This window comes from Lynx rufus, unplaced genomic scaffold, assembly GCF_022079265.1.
Source record: "Lynx rufus isolate CCGP_SWC_20201006 ecotype Redwood Valley unplaced genomic scaffold, mLynRuf1.p SCAF_28, whole genome shotgun sequence".
NCBI classification, from domain to species: domain Eukaryota; kingdom Metazoa; phylum Chordata; class Mammalia; order Carnivora; family Felidae; genus Lynx; species Lynx rufus.
The window spans coordinates 9,372,027-9,390,237 of record NW_025814843.1 but is presented as its reverse complement, the minus strand read 5'-3'; the positions used below and the strand labels follow the sequence as shown (position 1 = coordinate 9,390,237).

At 55.5% G+C, this 18,211-nt stretch overlaps 1 protein-coding gene across 6 annotated transcripts in view; it reads right to left on the bottom strand.

Annotated features, from left to right (window-relative positions):
- PIK3R5 (phosphoinositide-3-kinase regulatory subunit 5) overlaps positions 1-14,669 on the bottom strand; it is a 71,267-nt gene extending 56,598 nt beyond the window's left edge. For 2 of the 6 annotated variants that reach the window (XM_047089633.1, XM_047089634.1), the window contains exon 1: positions 13,640-14,185. In XM_047089633.1, the coding sequence (XP_046945589.1) occupies positions 13,640-13,747 (108 nt within the window). In that variant the 5' untranslated portion in view covers positions 13,748-14,185. Of the gene's footprint in view, positions 1-3,753; positions 3,858-13,639; positions 14,186-14,538 lie in introns of those variants that run through there. The other 4 variants (XM_047089636.1, XM_047089639.1, XM_047089635.1 and 1 more) reach the window with 3 other exon arrangements.
- Between the last annotated feature and the right edge of the window lie 3,542 nt (positions 14,670-18,211).

Genomic DNA, 18,211 nt, shown 5'->3' with positions numbered 1-18,211 from the left:
ATTTTTTAAAAGTTACTTTTTTAGGGGTGCCTGGGTGGCTCAATGGGTTAAGCATCTGACTTCGGCTCAAGCCGTGACCTCACGGTCCGTGGGTTCGAGCCCCACGTCGGGCTCTGGGCCGACAGCCCAAAGCCTGGAGCCTGTTTCGGATTCTATGTCTCCCTCTCTCTCTGCCCCTCCCCCCCACTTGCTCTCCCAAGCAGGCTCTGCACTGTCAGCGCAGAGCCTGATGCAGGGATTGATCTCCCAAACCATGAGATCACGACCTGAGCCGAAATGTAGGACGATCAACCAACTGACCCACACAGGCGTCCCCAGGGCGTGCCATTTTAAAAACTGTGGTGTAATGTGAATAGCATAAAATGTATCATTTTAATCATCTTAAAATACGCAGCTCAGTGGCATTAAGAACATTCACGTTGTCCCATAGCCACTACCGCCTCCTGTCTCCAGATCTTTATCCTCCCAAGCTGAAGCTCCGTACCCACGAAACAAACGCTCAGTCCTCATTCCCCTCTTCCTATTCCCCAGCCCCTCTAGTCCCTACCCTTCCTGCCGTCTCTATGAGTCTGGTGACTCTAGGAACCTCATATACGTGGGATCATACTGGATGTGTCCCTTGTGACTGGCTCATTTCACTTAACTTGAAGTCTTTAAGGTTCATTCTGCCGTGACATGTCAGAATTCCACTCCTTTTTCAGGCCAAATAATATTCCACTGCATGCATATGCCGAATTTCGTCTGCCCGTTCATCTGTAGGTAGACATTATTGATTCCACCTTTTGATACAGAATGCCATTTTTTATGAACGGTTTCCAACGGAGCTCAGAAGGCATGTGAGCCGCACGACAGAAGGGATAAGGCACCTTTATGTAACAGTGTCGATTCAGAAAGATCTCAAACCGATAGAGTTCAAACACGGATGAGACTCCTGACTGTCCTCCTACAATTCTTTCTTCTATAATAACACGATGTTCAGAAATTTCAGATTACATTTCTCAGATTCTCTTGTTAGCCCAGCGTGGCCATGCGGCTACATTCTGGCCCGTGGAATAGAAGTAAATGTTGAGGAGTACAATTTCCGAGGCATGCCTTCTTTCTCTTTCCTCCTCCTGCTAGCTGGAATGCAGATATGATGGCAATTGCTAGAGCAGCCATTTTGCACCATGAGATGAGAGCCACGTGTGGAGAGAGAAATAAACCCCTCTCATCTACACCACCGCCCTGTTGTGCTTCTCTGATACAACAACAGGCAAACCAATATACTAACTGTTTCCATCAATACCGAGTTGTCGAAGAAGCAACGTTAGATTTTGGGAGTGGGGGGAGGGCTGTTACTACATCATTTAGATACAGCTGGTAGGATTTTCCCCCAATTTGTGGAGCATGGTTTATGAACTGACCTGAAACGGAGACCGCAAAGCGTACCTCCAAATTCCCTTACAAGGAGACACATCAGAAGAGCTGAAGTCATCCTCCCAGAGAAGAGGTATACATCTTCTATATGGCGTGCCCGCCTCTGGGTACCCCACTTTGGGGGAGCGACAGCAGGGGCTGAATTCTTTAAATTAATTATCCAGACATTCTTTGGAGCAAACGGGGTTGGCCAGCTAGTACGGAAGCAATTCAAGTGGAGTGGACACGGTTTTGATAAACGTTAGTAGAGATAATCTCTCGCTGGTTGCGTAGACGGCAGAGTGCAAATGCAGTATGGGCATTACAAAACCGTCCCTCCCAAACCGTTTCATGAACAGCGATGTCTCCAAGGCAAAGCTATGAAGACAACAAAATGATCGGTGACCGCCAGGGGTGGGGGGCAGGGGAAAGGGAGAGATAAACAAGAGCACAGAGGAATTCTAGAGCGTTCAAAATGCTCTGCGTAATATTATAATGATGGACGCAGGTCATCACACATTTGCCGAAAACTCACAGAATGTGCAACGCCAGCGGCGAACCCTAAGGTAAACTGTGCATCCGGGGCGGTGATGATATGTCAATACAGGTTCATCCTTGGTTAGAAATGTTCCATTTTGACAGATGGTGTTCAGAACGGGGGAGGCTATGCATGGGGTCGGGGCTATATGGGAAAACTCTGTACCTTCCTCCCAATTTTGTTGCAACCTTAAAATTGCTTTAAAGGAATTAAGTCTCTTTTGAGAGAGAGAGAGAGAGAGAGAGAGAGCAGGGAAGAGGGGCGAGAACAAGAGAGAGAATCCCAAGCAGGCTCCACACTCAATGTGGAGCCGGACCCGGGGCTCGATCCCGTGACCCTGGGCTCATGCTCTAAGCCGAAACCAAGAGCCGGACGCTCAACCGCCTGAGCCGCCCAGGCGCCCCGTGAAGTCTTTACTAAAAATAATAATAATCGTGTTGCCATCTCCGTCCACTGAGCGGGTCGCAGGAGTGACAGCGGGAAGGAATCCCTTATCTTCAAACTCACTGAATGGGGAGGGGGAGGGGCAACACCCGAGGCGGACTGAACCGCGGCCCCCACCCCATCCCTTCCACACTCTCCATACGGCAGCGTTGATGGGGACCCAGCAGCACAGAGCCGTGGCCCAAGGAAGGGCGTTCTCCATGCCTCTCGGGACAGTGGCTGGACCGTCACAGCACGCGGCCTCGGGCAGGGGGCAGGACGACAGGGGAATGGGGCGCTGTTTGCCCCTCCTTCTTCATCCATGGCCTCCAGTACACGGCCATGCGGCCTTGAGGGCTCGCTTCCGACATTTCCCACGGGTCCCCCGGGTGCCGTGTTTTTCCACCTGACTCGGGTACCTTCTAGAAGCCCAAACGGCTCGCATGCCGTGGGCCTGAGCTCCTTAGCCTCACTAGTTCAGAAATGTGTGTCTAGATTCTAGATGCCACCCAAGGCTAGTCCGTCCCAACCCGAGCCCACCTCTGCCTCTCTACACTAGGAGGTTTGATGACCGACTTCTTTAAAGGCGCCTAGATTTCCCCCCCTCCTTTCACATCTTACGGCACCTTACATGCAGACAAACCGCCGTGAGGGCACTCTGACCCGCGGGCTCGTGCGTGGATGCCACGGGAGTCCTCTGCACCTGTGCCCTGTGGCTGGGCAGCTCGCGTCTTGCGACCTCTCTCTGATGGCTTCAGAGGGCCAGCTCACCACAGAAAACAGCCTCGGGGCAAGAGAAGTCAGGTGGCGACGGTGAGCCCCACGCCTGGGTCACCCGCTTGCTGCGGAGGGGGAGCTACAGGATTCCCGTCCCCGGGGCCACCAGAGCCTGGGGCACTTTACCCGTCCGGACGGTCGTGTTGGGTCACAGAGATAGTAAGGGGCCCTGGACGCAGGCGCGCACTCTCCCGTGGGGGCCGTGGCGGTGGCCCCAGGCTGGCGGGGGGTGGGGGGGGACCCCAGGGCTGCCACAACTGTGTGAGGAGGCGGGAGGCCAGTGTCAGCCTCCTTGGCCCATTTTTCAGGTGGGCACAGAGAGGGCTCCACCTTGGATGAATCAGGACAGGAGGGTTCTGGCTCCTGGGGCGTCCTCCCCCCCTGCTCTCTCCTCCCCCCAGAAGGTCCCCTTTCCTCTCCAAAGCATTACTCCCGCTCGAAGGGGACAAAAGAAAAAAGGAAGAAAAAAAGACCCTCGTCCTTGCTTACCCTGACCCGTCACCCTGCTTGTGAGTGACAACAAGTGACAGAAGGGAGTCGCCCGTCACTCTGAAGGTTCCCAATAGGCTACCAGAGCCACATTCGTGAATATGCAAGTTAATAACGCTTACTGGCGATACCTTACTTTCTCCCAGTTTAAAAACTTGACTTCTCGGGGCGCCTGGGCGGCTCCGTCGGCTGAACGTCCGACTTCGGCTCAGGCCACGGTCTCGCGGTTCGTGAGTTCGAGCCCCGCGTCGGGCTTCCTGCCGCCAGCCTGTCAGGGCACAGCCTGCTTCGGATCCACTGTCCCCCTCTCCGTGCCCCTTCCCTGCTTGCCCTCTCCCCAAAATATTAAAAAAAAAAACCCCAAACTTGACTTCTACGCTTCCCTCGGCCTCCTCCAGGGTCAGCAGGGCCAGGCACCCTTGGGGATGTTTAAAGAATCCCCGGAAAAACTCCAGGCATCTGTCTGCCTCCCTCCCCGGGAAAGCAGGGCTCCGGATTGCCCCACAGCCCGCCGGACAGCCAGGACAGGCATCCCCTCTGCCTAGTAAACGTGTAAACATCATGTTGCAAACACACACTTACTTCCTCAGGCCCCTGTTGGGGGGGGGGGGGGGGCGGCTCCCCAGGGCCTCCCCGCTGTCAGACTTACTTCTGACTGACCTGGAGGGTGAGCAGAGGGCTCCCAGGGGGTGGGGTCTGGGCACGCGGAGTTGGCCAGGGGCTCCTGGGGCCTGAAGGGGCCCGAAGGGAGACGCGTGCCTTGTCCCATAACAAAGACAAGGCCACAGGGTTGGTTTTTTTTTTTTCCTTTTTAATGTGTTATTTATTTATTTATTTTTTTAAGACTGAGAGAGAGCATGAGTGGGGGAGAGGCAGAGAGAGAGGAAGAGCAGAAGGCAGGCCGTGGCCCGGAGGCCCGCGGGCGGGCGTAAAAGGTGACGACAGCTGAGTGGCCCGGCACAGAGAACGCTGGGGAAGTGAGAGGGGCCAGCCGCACCATGGCACTGGCTGGAGAGCGGAGAACAGGAAGGTGGAGGGGGGGGGCCCAGGGGTGGTGACTCCAAGGTTTCAAGTCCAGGAGTGTATTGTCACCAGAACCACGAATGGGGAAGTCTGTAGAGGAAGCCTGCTTTGTGGGCGAGGCGCTGGGCTCTGAACAGGGGCTGAGGTGGGAACAGAGCCAACGGCCCGCACGGGCTTCGACACAAAGGTGAGGGAGGTAAACGCACCCGAGGGGTGGCCAGAAGGGGAGGCGCAGGCGGCGGAGAAAGAGATCCAGGTGAGCCTCTGTGGGGTTTGCGGGGGGGACCGCCCAGCTTTGGGATTTGTCTCCTCGAGGCCACTGAACTTAAGTTCAAATTACGTGCTCAGAACGACCAATCTGTCTCCGACCCGTCAGACACGGCCACTGTGATTTGGAGAACTGCAGACCTGGGACCGGAGCATCCTCGGTCTCCATTCTCACGGCAGTCGCGTCTACGTATGACACGTACTTCTCTTGAATGCTTCCCTGGACGGGGAACTCATGACCACAAGGTCACCCGCTCCATGGTTGATGTGTTCTGAATTTGGCTTTGTTGCATCACATGCTACAGAGCCTCCAAAGAGAGACGCTGGGTAGGAGGGGAACACTGGGTTTATCACTGCAAAGCCGCCAGCGACCTTGGAGGAAGCCAGCCTACGGAGGAGACGGGGTGGAGGGCGACAACACAGTGCCATTGTAGTCCAAAGGATTTGCAGCCGCTTGGAGTCCTGCCGTGAAATGGGCACCGTGACGAAGGAAGAACTCCCACAAGTCCCGTGTCGGAGGGCGGACTGGTGAAAACGCACAGGCTGTCGGAATCTCACAGCCCGTTTGATCCAGAAGGGAACAGGCTCAGACCCGTGGACAGAGGCCGGAACGGGGAGGGGTCATCTCCTCCCCCCACCCTGGGGTATGAACATCACGCCATAGTCCCCCGCCCCCACCCCTCCCCCCCCCCCGTGTTCTCCTAAGCACAATCACAGACCAAGGAAAACTCTTGACTTTTCGTCTTCTCAGAATGAAACTCCCAAGATGTCAGCACAGAAGTGAATGCAAAACTCACGGGCCTATGAAACACAGGCCCCGAAAAACCCCCCACACGAGGGGCCATCACTCCCCAGGCCAACCCGGAGACGGGGCGGGCTGGCCCCAAGAGCGGATCTGGGTCAGCCGCGCAGGGAGGTGATCCTCGCGGTGGGACCCGGTGTATGTATGACACCGGGTGTCAGAAGAAGTCCAAGGACACGAGATACCACCAAAAGCTCAGGCTCCAGCTCGGGATGTGGCCGAGGATCCCGGGCTCCCGCGGTGGCTCCGGGGTCTCCTACCGTGGCAGGCTACACTCTCCTGACCACAGAAGCGCCCCTGCTCCGGGGGAAGAGCTGGGAGGCAGGGCTGTAGGGTTTGCGGAGGAACTGTCCAGCTTTGGGATTTGTCTACTCGAGGCCACTGAACTTCTTAAATTCAAATTATGTTCTCAGAACAACCAATCTGTCTACAACCCGTCGGACGCGGCCACTGTGATTTGGAGAACTGCAGACTTGGGAACGGAGCATCCTCGGTCTCCATTCTCACGGCAATCGCGTCTACGTATGACATGTATTTCCCTTGAGTGCTTCCCCTGATGGGGAACTCATTATCACAAGACCGCCTGTTCCATGGTTGATATGTTCTGAATTTGTCCAAGATCTTCCTTGTCACAAGCTGAGGTCTCCTGAGGTCCCTCTTTCTCCTTCCTGGAGTATGACACCCCCCCCCCCCCCCGCCCCGAGCAGGTAGTCTCCACCTTCTCCAAAAAACACCACCCTCCAAACATCTGAAGATAGACATTACTTCTCCCTTGTGTCTTCTTCTTGGAGGAAAACCTCCGGGCTTCTTTTCTCATTTTGTATTATGTCATCACCACCTCTGGTGACCTTTCTCTGTGTGTGAATTCGTTATATCAGCATCCTCGCCGGACCAGAGCAGCTCCGTGTGGAAACAGGCCATCCCGTAGCCAAAGGGCACGGAAAGCAAGGACTCATGGGAGTTAGTGGCGGCCTGGCGGAGGCCAAGAATCAAAGATGGCTCCCAGGCTCCAGCTGGGGACACTGAGGCAGCAGGTCTATGCCTGGAAGGCCGGGGAAGGGACAAGAGGGGAGGAAGGCCTGGGGGCCGGGAAGCCAGGAATGAGCAGCAGAGGAACTAAAAACCAGAGCCTTTCTCCCGACTTTCCGGGAGCAGATCACTTCCTTGCTCCGGCCACTCTCCCTGGGGGTCCCAGGGTGCAGGAGAAGACGAAACGCCTCCAGGGTATCGCCAGCGCGTTAAAACCCCGACAACAGCAGGACAGCACAGGAAAGTGCAGGCCAGCCTTACTTGCGAGTATGGATGCAAAAAATCCAAAAGAGAATCCTAGCAGGTCAGACCTAGCACTGTATTAAAAGAAAAAACCACCTTGGCCAACTGGAGTTCGTTCCAGAAGTGCAGGGAGGGCTCAAGTTAAGGATATGATGCGTCATACAAATCTAAGGCCAGGCAAAAGGATACAAGGATCTCCTGGTAGATGCTTAAAGAAGTATTTCGCAGGGGCGCATGGGTGGCTCAGTCATTAAGCATCCGACTTCAGCTCAGGTCATGACCTCACGGTTCGTGGGTTCAAGCCCCGCGTCAGGCTCTGTGCTGATGGCTCAGAGCCTGGAGCCTGTTTCAGATTCTGTGTCTCCCTCTCTCTCTGCCCCTCCCTCACTTGGACTCTCTCTCTCTCTCAAAGATGAATAAACTTTAAAAAAAAATTAAAAAGAGAAGTATTTGGCAGACGTAACTTCCATTCATGCTTTTAAAAATCCTCAGCAAAATGAGGAACCGGAGAAAACCCCCTTCCCACGTGGCACTTGATGGGGACCACGTATCACAGAGACCAAGCCCCCGGCTCATTCCAGCCCTTGGAAGCTCGAGACGCTGGGAGCATCTGTGGTAACGAAACAGCCGTGGAGGGAACAGCAGAGCTTCTTATAAGGACACCATGAGCAAAAGTAATACTTTTGCTCGCAGATGGTCTTGAATTTCATCGTCTCGAAGATGGCTTGAATTCAAGACTTGATGAGACATTCAGAAAGTGATAAGCATGGCTGGGCCTCAGTGAACGGTCAGGGAGCTCACCCTCCCACCCCCCACCCTGCACGGGCCACCTTGACACCTCACCAGTGAGTCACCGGTGACCTCCCGTGCAGTTTGCAAGTTTCAATCATCGGTCACCACCCCCCCGCTGGCCTCTAGCCACGGCTGACTCCCCGTGTGCAGCGATGCTGGGGGGTTACCCCAAGAAATCGGCGGAAAGAAAGTCCTGTTTTTGAGAACAGGGGTGAATACCCTGGCTTTGCTGGTGAACTGCAGAGCTCTGAGAACACCCTGACCTTTTACGCAGAACTCTGGAAGAGAGGGGGAGAGAAACCGTGTGTGTGTGTGTGTGTGTGTGTGTGTGTGTGTGTGTGTGTATGACAATTCTCCTGCCAAGGGTCAAAACGACCAAGCCCAGACCCCAAACGCCTGTGCAGGCTTCGTGGTTCCAGGAAGACGAATTTGGATGGGGAAGAAGGGTGCGGAGAGTGAACGGACGGCAGACAATCGGGGGTTCCTAACCCTGTAAGTGAGCAGGTTTGGAGAGGGGCGGAGCGGAGGCCCGGCGGACAGCGTGCTTGTTTTCCAAGCGTGGAGGCTTCCTCTGCCGCCGATGCAAAGGACTCTTGCAGGAGCCCCCGGGGACATCCGCAAACCATGCTCCCCGCTGATGACCGGTGCCCAAGGAAAAGGGAAGCGCCAGTAATAGAACTGATGGCCTTCACGTCCTTGAGCCGTACTCGGAGTCTGGGGTGGGGGCAAGGGAGGAAGAGATAGGGCTGAGGGCTTGAGGCCCTGGTCTACGCCAGACCTTGGGTGGGGTGACTGACAGCAGGTGCCTCACCGATGCCCCCAGGAGAGGAGCCCCCGCAGCCCTCAGGACGGTTAAAAGGAACGCCTGCAGGGCTCAGTCGGTTAAGTGTCCAACTTCGGCTCAGGTCATGATCTCGCGGTCTGTGAGTTCGAGCCCCGCGTCGGGCTCTGTGCTGATGTCTCGGACCCTGGAGCCTGCTTCGGATTCCGTGCCTCCCTCTCTCTCTGCCTCTCCCCCACTTGCGCTCTGTCTCTCTCTCAAAAATAAATAAAATGTAAAAAAAAAAAAAAAAAAGGAACACCCAAGAGGATGCACCCGGGAGCACTTAGCATGCATCCGCTAACATTAGGTACTACTGTTCTCAGCATCCCTCTTTCCATCTTGTATCTCTCAAGTGTCAACGAGAAAATGACATCGTTAGGGAAACCTTGCCTTCACCCCCCAAATGTGTGGATCAACCTTTATGTAATCTCACAGCCCCCCCCCACCCCGCCGCCCCCATTCTCACCATTGCGATTACACGATGTGTGTGTCTAGCGTCTTGCCCGCCAGACTAATTTCCCAAGCGCAAGAACATTGTGTTGTTCAGGGGTCCCCAGAGCCCGGCGCTTTGCCAAGCCGTGTCTCATTTATCCAGAAGGCACTAGACTGAAAAGCCCCACCATCCAGAGCCCCACCGCCGGTCTGGAGGCCCTGTGGTTGGCCACAGTTCATGCCCCAAAAGTCACGCCCTAGAGGGCACGAACTTCACACCCGCAAGCACATCCAAGCTGCCACTGGGGCCTGGCCATCTCAGAGAGTCAGCCCAGCCCTGGCACGTTCTAGCAGCGTGGCCTTGGTCCTCCGTGTCCGCATCCGTAACATTCGGATCGTAGTTTTTGCTACCTCGGAGTGCGGCCGTGAAGGACCAAAGAACGTGAAATACTCAGTCCAGCGCCCAACACCGCGCACGTACAGCGGAAGGAGACAGGAGCCGAGAGCAAGATGAGCGAGAAGGGGCAGACACATTGTCCCGAGCGGAGCCAAGGTACGAAAGGGAGTGGCAGGTAGAACCAGCTGATGATTCCCAGGAAATCATCTGACACTGGGAGGACACGCACGGACCGACCCAAGGTCACATGCCTAGCAGTGGAGGAGGAGGCGGGCACACACAAGGCCAGTCGACTCCATGGGGGGCAGGTCAGGAGCCACCCTCGGCCCTCACACCCCCGCCCTGCCCCCAACAAGGAAACCACACAGAGTCATTTGCCTAGGTCAATAACAGCGCTGACGAGACTCGGGAGGACACGAAAATGAAAAGCACACCCCACCCTCCGGCCCCCCTACACCCTCTGGCGAGCGGGCAACTCCCACTGTCGGGTGTGCGTGGATTTCTTGCCTGTGACACCCTGGGGAGTGAGTTCCACGGTGACAGCTGAACAGCCACGCCGAGCACGGGGGGCTCAGGCGAGCCAGCCCATGAGCTACTGGTCAGACCCCGTGGGCCAGAGTGGTCAGTGCTCCGTCAGGAGGGCGCCCGAGGTGCGGGAGGGGGGGACTGGAGGTGGGGCCGGCGCCGCGGGGCGAGGCGGGGGTTGGGAAAGTCTTCGAAGATGACGAGGTCTGAACGCGGAGGGGAAGGAGTCATAGTCCACCGGGCGGTAGAGGAAGCAAAGAAGGGTAACGTGGTGAGAAGGACTAGCACGTGCAAAGGTACAGAGGCCTGCGTGAGCTTCAGGACATAAAGCGGCAGGGTGGGCCAGAGCTGGCTGGTGTGAGGCCTGGCTACCATGCCAAGCGGTATGAGCCTTCTCCGAGGGGTGTGGGGGAGGGGGCAACGGCCGCCCTGAAGGGTTCGCAGTTAAAAATCTTGCTCAGGTTCGTCGCCTTACGTGACCATGGCCGCAGGAGAAAGTCTGGGCCGGGAGCCGGGGAAGGCCGGAGGCTGGGGTCTCCCACTGAGGCCAAACTCTAGAGCCCAAAGCCTAGAACCCCAACTGGTAGACTCACCAGACCCAAGAAGGGCCCAGCGTCTGCTCGGTGCCACCACCAGTCACCCCCTGCTTCCGATTCCTCAGCCCCCACCCTCCTCCTGGGTGCACTTGTCACAGCTGTGTCTCGCTTATCCAGAAGGCACTGGACTGAAAAGCCCCACCATCCAGAGCCCCACCGCCGGTCTGGAGGCCCTGTGGTTGGCCACAGTTCATGCCCCAAAAGTCACGCCCTAGAGGGCACGAACTTCACACCCGCAAGCACATCCAAGCTGCCACTGGGGCCTGGCCATCTCAGAGAGTCAGCCCAGCCCTGGCACGTTCTAGCAGCGTGGCCTTGGTCCTCCGTGTCCCCATCTGTAACATTCGGATCGTAGTTTTTGCTACCTCGGAGTGCGGCCGTGAAGGACCAAAGAACGTGAAATACTCAGTCCAGCGCCCAACACCGCGCACGTACAGCGGAAGGAGACAGGAGCAAAGAGCAAGATGAGCGAGAAGGGGCAGACACATTGTCCCGAGCGGAGCCAAGGTACGAAAGGGAGTGGAGGTAGAACGAGCTGATGATTCCTAAGACGTTATTACATAGCGTTCGATGTACTATATGTATGAAAGCGAGCCACACAAGTGACAAGGATTTCCTCTACAGGTGGGTACAGTGAAAAGTTTTGGTGTCCATGAGGTCAAGCTACTGGAAAAATCCACGCAGATTCACTCAGGGGAATGACATAATTCTGTGCGTGCCTGGGTATTTCTACAGCATTCCCCCAACCCAAATCTGTAAAACGTACATTGCACTTAACAGGATCTAAGATGACTTCAACGGTTTTTTTATATAATAATAATAATAATAGTTATTATTATTATTTAGAGAGAGCATGAGCAGGAGAGAGGGGCAGAGGGAGAGAGAGAGAATCCCAAGCAGGCTCCACACTCAGTGCGGAGCCCGACACGGGGCTCGATCCCACCACCCCGGGATCATGACCTGAGCCGAAATCAAGAGTTGGACGCTCAACCGACCGAGCCACCCGGGCGCCCCTAAGACGCCCTCAATCGTAAGGTGAGCTGTTATTTTGCGTGCCACTAAGAAAGAAATATTGCTGTCGGCTATGATGGTACGATGCCATAGAAGGTAAGACGGATGCTGATTTCCAAGCTGTTAAAACGTGAACATATATAGTTACGTCTTCAAATCAACGGGATATCCTCACAGGTCATATATGTTTGCTGTGGGGATGTCTCATCTGCAGAAATCAAGCGCAACCTCTCCTTTGTTCCCTTGCACACATCTATACCAGAGGCTCAAAAAGCAAACTGACCACCTCTCTCCCCCCCAACCCCGAGTGACGGCTCATCACCATCTTGCCCCTCCAGAAGCTTCCTCTCTTAAGGAGCTCATCCAGAGGCTTTCAGCCCACCCAGAGCTGAGCCAAACAAGACTTCTGGTTCACAGGGATCCCGCTGGGGTGAGCCTCTTGGAACGAGGGCAGAGTCAGAAAGGCTCAAATACTCAGCTGAACCCAAGCTGGGGCCCCCAGGCTGTCCGGGCCACGCTGGCTCTCCTCCTCCGACACTCCTCAGCCAGGAGGCCCACGATCCATGTGTGGTCTTAGCATCGTTACCCCTCCAGGAACCCCAAACATGCTTTTCATGCAGTCCCCCCACTCGGCTTCCCCTGATTATTCTTGAAAGAGACAACCAGAGCTGCACGGGAGGAAGGAGAGGCAGAGATGGGGAGAGAGCATGACCATGCCTCACTTAAGCTGGGGGTCAGGGGGGAGGGGGTGTCTTAAGACCCCACAGTCCTGGCAGCTTATGCTCCAAAAAGCAAGGAACGGTATCCTGAAGCAGGAAGAGAGAGCCTGACTATCTGAGACCCTCTTTTGTCTTCCTGGACCCACCCGGCGGCGGGGCAGGCTGGGGAAGGAGGTAAGCCTCTGATCCCCTCGCTCGTTGCTGCAGATAAATACCCAGGAAGCAGCTTCCGTGCGCGGCTACTCTCCTCACGCTTTTCTCATCTATTTCCCCCCAGCCCCGTGAGGTCGCTATTAGAGCCCATTTTAGAGACAGGACAACCAGTCTGGGAGAGGGGTGGTAAGATACTCCGGGTCGCACAGCAGGGCCTGGCCGGCAACTCAGGTCTCCCTTCCACATCACACGGGGCTCTCAAGCAATGGCTCCAGCGGCATCCTTCAAGGAGCTTGCTCAAATTTTAGAAAAAGATTCCAGACCTGCCCCCAGCGGACCCCCCCCCCCGTCCCCCAAAGCTGGGGCTGGGGCTGGGGCCTGGGGCAGGTGTGCTTTAGCAAGTTCTGGGAACCCGGGCCCTTACCAGGTGGTCTAGGCCAGGAGCAAGGGGGCGGATCAGAAGTTGCAACGACGAGCGGAGGGAGGAAGCGAAGGGCAGCCCAGAAGGGGCCTTCCGGGCCCGGCCGACCTGGCCTACTTTTAGCCCTCATTTCGCCAAACCTCCTCTCGGCGCAGAGGCTTGTTAAACTCTTCATACCACATCCTGCTGCTTTCAACTCGCCTTCCTTCTTCCCTCCGAACCATCTCCTTCCTCCTCCTGACCCGAACCTCTCGCCGATGTACCCGGAGCCCTGGGATGGGCCAGCGCGCGCGCGCACGCGCACACACACCTGCACGCACGCACCCGCGGAGCCACGCAGGGACACCCGGGTGTAAACACGGCTCGAGCCACCGCGCCGACGGGCGGTGCTCTAGAAGAGCGGCCGGCGCCCGGGCACCTCCGCGACCCCCCGGGTCCTGACGGCGGTGCCCGCATTCACCGCGACAGTCCCCAGGCGGAGAGGCGCGCGGGCTCCGCGACCCCCTCCTCGCGCCGGCCCGCGACGGAGGCAGGAGGCCGCGGCCACACGCGCCGCCCCGGCCTTCCGCAGTGGCTACCCGGCGGACGCACCCCACCCCGGGACGCCCCTTCTGTCTCCGGGATTACCGGGGCGGCAGGTGCGCGGACCCCGTGCCCACGGAGAGACACCCCGACTGCCCAGCCCGCCCGCCGCCGCCGCCGCCGCCGCGGCCCGAGCGCACGGCTCCCCGACGGTGCGCGGGCCGCCCCCTCTCGCGCCCTCGCCGCCCGGCCGGCCACGCACCTGCAGTCCCCGCCGGGCGCCGAGCCCCTCTCCAGCGGCGACTCCCCGCGGCTCGCGTGCTGTCGGGACCACGGCGCCGGGCAGCAGCCGCGCGGCGAGTCCCAGCATCAGCCCAGGCAGCGCTCCGACGGCGGGGCGGGACGGGGGCGGGGCCACTCCGGGGGGGCGGGGCGGGGCGCCCAGCCGGCCTCTAGCGCCCCCTGGCGGCCGGGCGGGCGAGGGGCCGGCGGGCCCCCGCAGCCTGAGTCCCCTCCTGACCCCGCGCAGCGCGCAGGAGCCGCGGTGCCAGCGACGCGCGCGTCTGCCCTGGAAGGGACAGGCCCGGCGGGCGGGCGGCCACGGCCGGAGGGGCACCCCCGAGGGCCCGCGATCCCCCGGGAGGCAGGTGCGGCCGGTCCCGGGGAGCGGAAGCGGGCCTCGGCCCTGCAGGAGGGGTGGGCGGAGCAGGAGGGGAGGGCTTGGGGTGGGGGCTTCGGGGAAGGAGGAGAAAAGGGAAGCTCCGAAGAGCTGCTTCCTTCTCTCGCTGCGACCCAGCGCCCCACTTCCTCCTGCTACTTCTATTTTCTCTGGGTGCTCTTAACCTTTAAAATGCCTGCACCCCTGGTGCGCAGACGGGCGCCCGGACCCTCCCCCCGCCCCGGGCCTCCCCCTCTTCTGCGAGAAGGCAGCATTTCTGCCCCGCACCTCCAGTCTCCGGGCTGACCTCCCACCCCCTTTCCTTCGCCAGTGGCTGTCACTTCGGCCATTTCTCAGCCCATGAAGTGGGGAGGGGTCGTCTCCGGAGTCAAGGCCCTCTTTTTGCCTCCTCCCTTTTCCCCCTAGACGACGCTGGCAGGAAAAACGCATCGCGGAATCCCGGGAGTCACTGCACTTCCCCGTGCCTCAGTTTCCCCACTTACAAAATGAGGGTAAGAACGTTGGCTACGGTGCAGGCCGTCCTGGCGAGGAAAGAATGAGCCCTTCGTTTCGGAATTAACAAAGGGCAAGGCTGAAATTCCCACTTCCACTATTGAATGGGACTCTGTGTCACAATAGCTGTTAAAGGCGTTTGAAATTGGCCACAAGCTCGTACGTTGCTGTTGGTCCAAAGCCACAACCCTACCTGAGGCTTTGAGAGACGCGAACACACCAATGACTTTTCTTTTCCTGACTCCCTAAATACCAAGAAAAAGCAACTTCCCCAAAGACCTAGAAACAGAAAGTACCCTTGGGCGAACACGGAGGTCAGGTTCCAGAAAGGCGCTCAGAACCTGTCTGGTAGTTCTATGTCTCATCCTCCACCCCAACCCCCTCATACCACCTAGTCTCTCTCTCTCTCTCTCTCTGTCTCTCACACACACACACACACACACACACGAACCAGAACCAGGAAAGAGAGGACATGCTTGGAGTCATATGACTCATATGACTTGATAAGGGTGGGCGTCTTGATAAGGGTGGGCGAGGACTCTGGTTTCCCCAATCCCTACTTTTTCCCCACCACCAAACAGGAGAAGGGGGAATATGGAGACAACCCAGAGGTGGCCAGGTTGGGGGGCAGGATGGCTTGGAACTGCTCTGGAATCAGGAACCGAGTAGTAAGAATGACACGACGTATGCCAGATTGACATGGTGAACTGTGAGATCACTCTGAAAGTTAGGGCATCCCTGACTTGGCCCATGTCCTTGGTATTCCTAAAACTGAAGGTGGAAAGCTGAAGCAGGGTAGCCTGTGAGAGTTCACTGCCAGGGAGCTGAGCATCTGGTGAGGGCCACTTAGTCCCTTCCTGCCTCCCCCCCCCCACCGGGCTCTCCTGTTATCCCACCCCTCCCGAGCTCCACCTGTCTCCCTGTGCCCAAAGGGCAAACCACTGACCAGGAGATCTGATCAACACCTGACACCTATTGGCCAGAACTTAGAACTACACCTTCCACCCTCTTGCGCTGTTGGTGAGAATGCAAACTGGTGCAGCCGCTCTGGAAAACAGTGTGGAGGCTCCTCAAAACATTAAAAATAGATCTGCCCTCTGACCCAGCAATAGCACTGCTAGGAATTTACCCAAGGGATACAGGAGTGCTGATGCACAGGGGCACTTGTACCCCAATGTTTAGAGCAGCATTTCAACAATAGCCAAATTATGGAAAGAGCCCAAATGTCCATCAACTGGTGAATGGATAAAGAAGATGTGGTTTATATCTACAACGGAATACTATTTGGCAACGAGAAAGAATGAAACCTTTCCATTTGCAACAACGTGGATGGAACTGGAGGGTATTATGCTAAGTGAAATAAGTCAGTCAGAGAGACACAGATGTATGTTTTCACGCATATGTGGAATTTGAGAAACTTAACGGAGGACCATGGGGGAAGGGAACGGGAAAAAAGTAATTTCAGACAGAGAGAGAGGCAAACCAAAAGAGACTCTTAAATACAGAGAAAAAACTGAGGGTTGATGGGGGGGGGCGGGAGATGGGGAAAATGGGTGATGGGCATGGAGGAGGTCACTTGTTGGGATGAGCACTGGGTGTTGTATGTAAGCGATGAATCATGGGAATCTATTCCCCAAACCAAGAGCGCACTGTATATAAGCTGCACGTTAGCTGACTTGACAATAAATTATATTTAGAAAAGAAAGAAAAAGAAAAAAAGAACTATACTTCCCCAAAGCAGCTGGTAAGACTCAAGGTGTCCCTGTCACTCACAAGGCACCTGGTTAGGTACGACTTTGTACCGCTCTTTGTTGTAGCCCCATTAAAAAAATATATGTCTATCTGTAATCTCTCCCCTTCTTTTTGCTGCCTTCCGTTTTCAAAGAGTCTACCCCTGTCTCTTTTTACATTTATCCCTAGTGCTCTCAAAAAAAAAAAAAATCACCAAGGAAACATTAAAAGAGAGTAAGTAAATAAACTAATGGAGAAGAAACAATGCTTCCTTAACAGGGAGAATCCCAATGACTAAATGTAGCAGGAATGATGGAATTAGAAAATCACCACGTGGCAGACATCACCGTAATAATTTTTGCGGGCAAGAATCATCGATGCACTCTCAGCACGGTGGGCAGAGGTGTGATGATGAGTGGGTTATTTGCTTCGGCTTAAAATAGCTCCCCACGAGACACCTGTTAGCTACAAAGGAAAGAACAGTAACTTGAAGCAGAGACAGCAGGGAGCCTCTACCTTAGCCAAGTGAGAAATCCTGACAGTATCCTTGCAAGGCATAGCAACATCATTTACCTCTTGATTTGATGCGCTGAGAAAAAACACATCATTTCCGCGGCATTCTGGTCAAAGATGCCTTACCTCAATCTAACCGTGAGAAAACAGACTAACCCAAATTGAGGGACATTCGACAAAATCTTCAACGGCGTAAAGGTCAGGAAACAGAAGATTGAGGGACTCACAGATCATCACACAACAATGAAATGAAATGAGGAGGGCGCGTGGGTGGTTCAGTCGGGGTAAGCATCCGACTCTTGGTTTGGGCTCAGGTCATGATCTCACGCATTGGTGAGTTGGAGCCCCCGCACACGTGGGGCTCCGCACTGACCGTGCAGAGTCTGCTTGGGATTCTCTCTCTCTGTCTCTCTCTGTCTCTCCCCTGCTCTCTCTCTCTCTCTCAAAATAAATAAACTTTAAAAAAATACAGTGAGGGATTCTGGATGGAATCCTGGACCAGAAAAAAAGACAGTAGTGGGACAATTGGCAACATTTGAATAAAGTCTGTAGATTCATTAATAGTACCGTATCAGTATTAATTTCCTGATTCCAATAATCATACTGTATTATGTTCTTGACTAATATTTGGGGAAACTGGGTGAAAGTTTTATGGGAACTCGATGGTTGCAACTTTTTCTTGTCATTCAAAAATCCTATCAATATATAAACTTAAAACAGCAAAAAAAGAAACGTTGCAAATCTTACGCACTTTGAAAAGACTTCCCCTTTCATTTTCCCTGTTCTTAAAGCTTAAAAAGGAAACTCTAGACCACTCTTCTCCATGATACAGATGTAAGAATCCGAAAGAAACAGCAAACTGTAGTCAGCCTTTAATGAAAACAGCAATATGCCACAACAGAGTAGGGTTCGTTCGGGAAATGCCAACATCCTTGAGGAACCCAAGGGATTCAGACATATTTGATGCCTCAGGTGGACTGGTTTGCCAACAAGCATCTCTGGTCTGCCAAGAGGGGTTTGTGGGTGGCCCCGGGAAGAGTGGACTCCAGGGAAAGTTCCAGAAGGTCAACATAGGAGAAGCTGAGTGTCTGTTGGATTGGCCGCCATTTTAAAATTGAGATCAGACATTTTGGGAGCAGCTGGTGGAGGTGGAGGCAACCTTCACCCCCGACTCCTTCCAAGACTGTCCTTTGGTGTTGCCACCGACAGGAGTGTGGCCGCTGTACCTGGTCAGCCTCATGGGGACGTAGCATCTGAACCTTATGGGGAAAGAGTCTCAGGCAGAAGCAAAGGGTCTGTTTCCATTAGGGTCTTCCAACCTAATGGGGGAGCTAGATGGGAGGGACTGGGGAGAAGCATTCTAGAAAGGCAGCTTGGAAGGGATCTAGAAGACTAGCACAGGGGACTGAAACTTGAGTG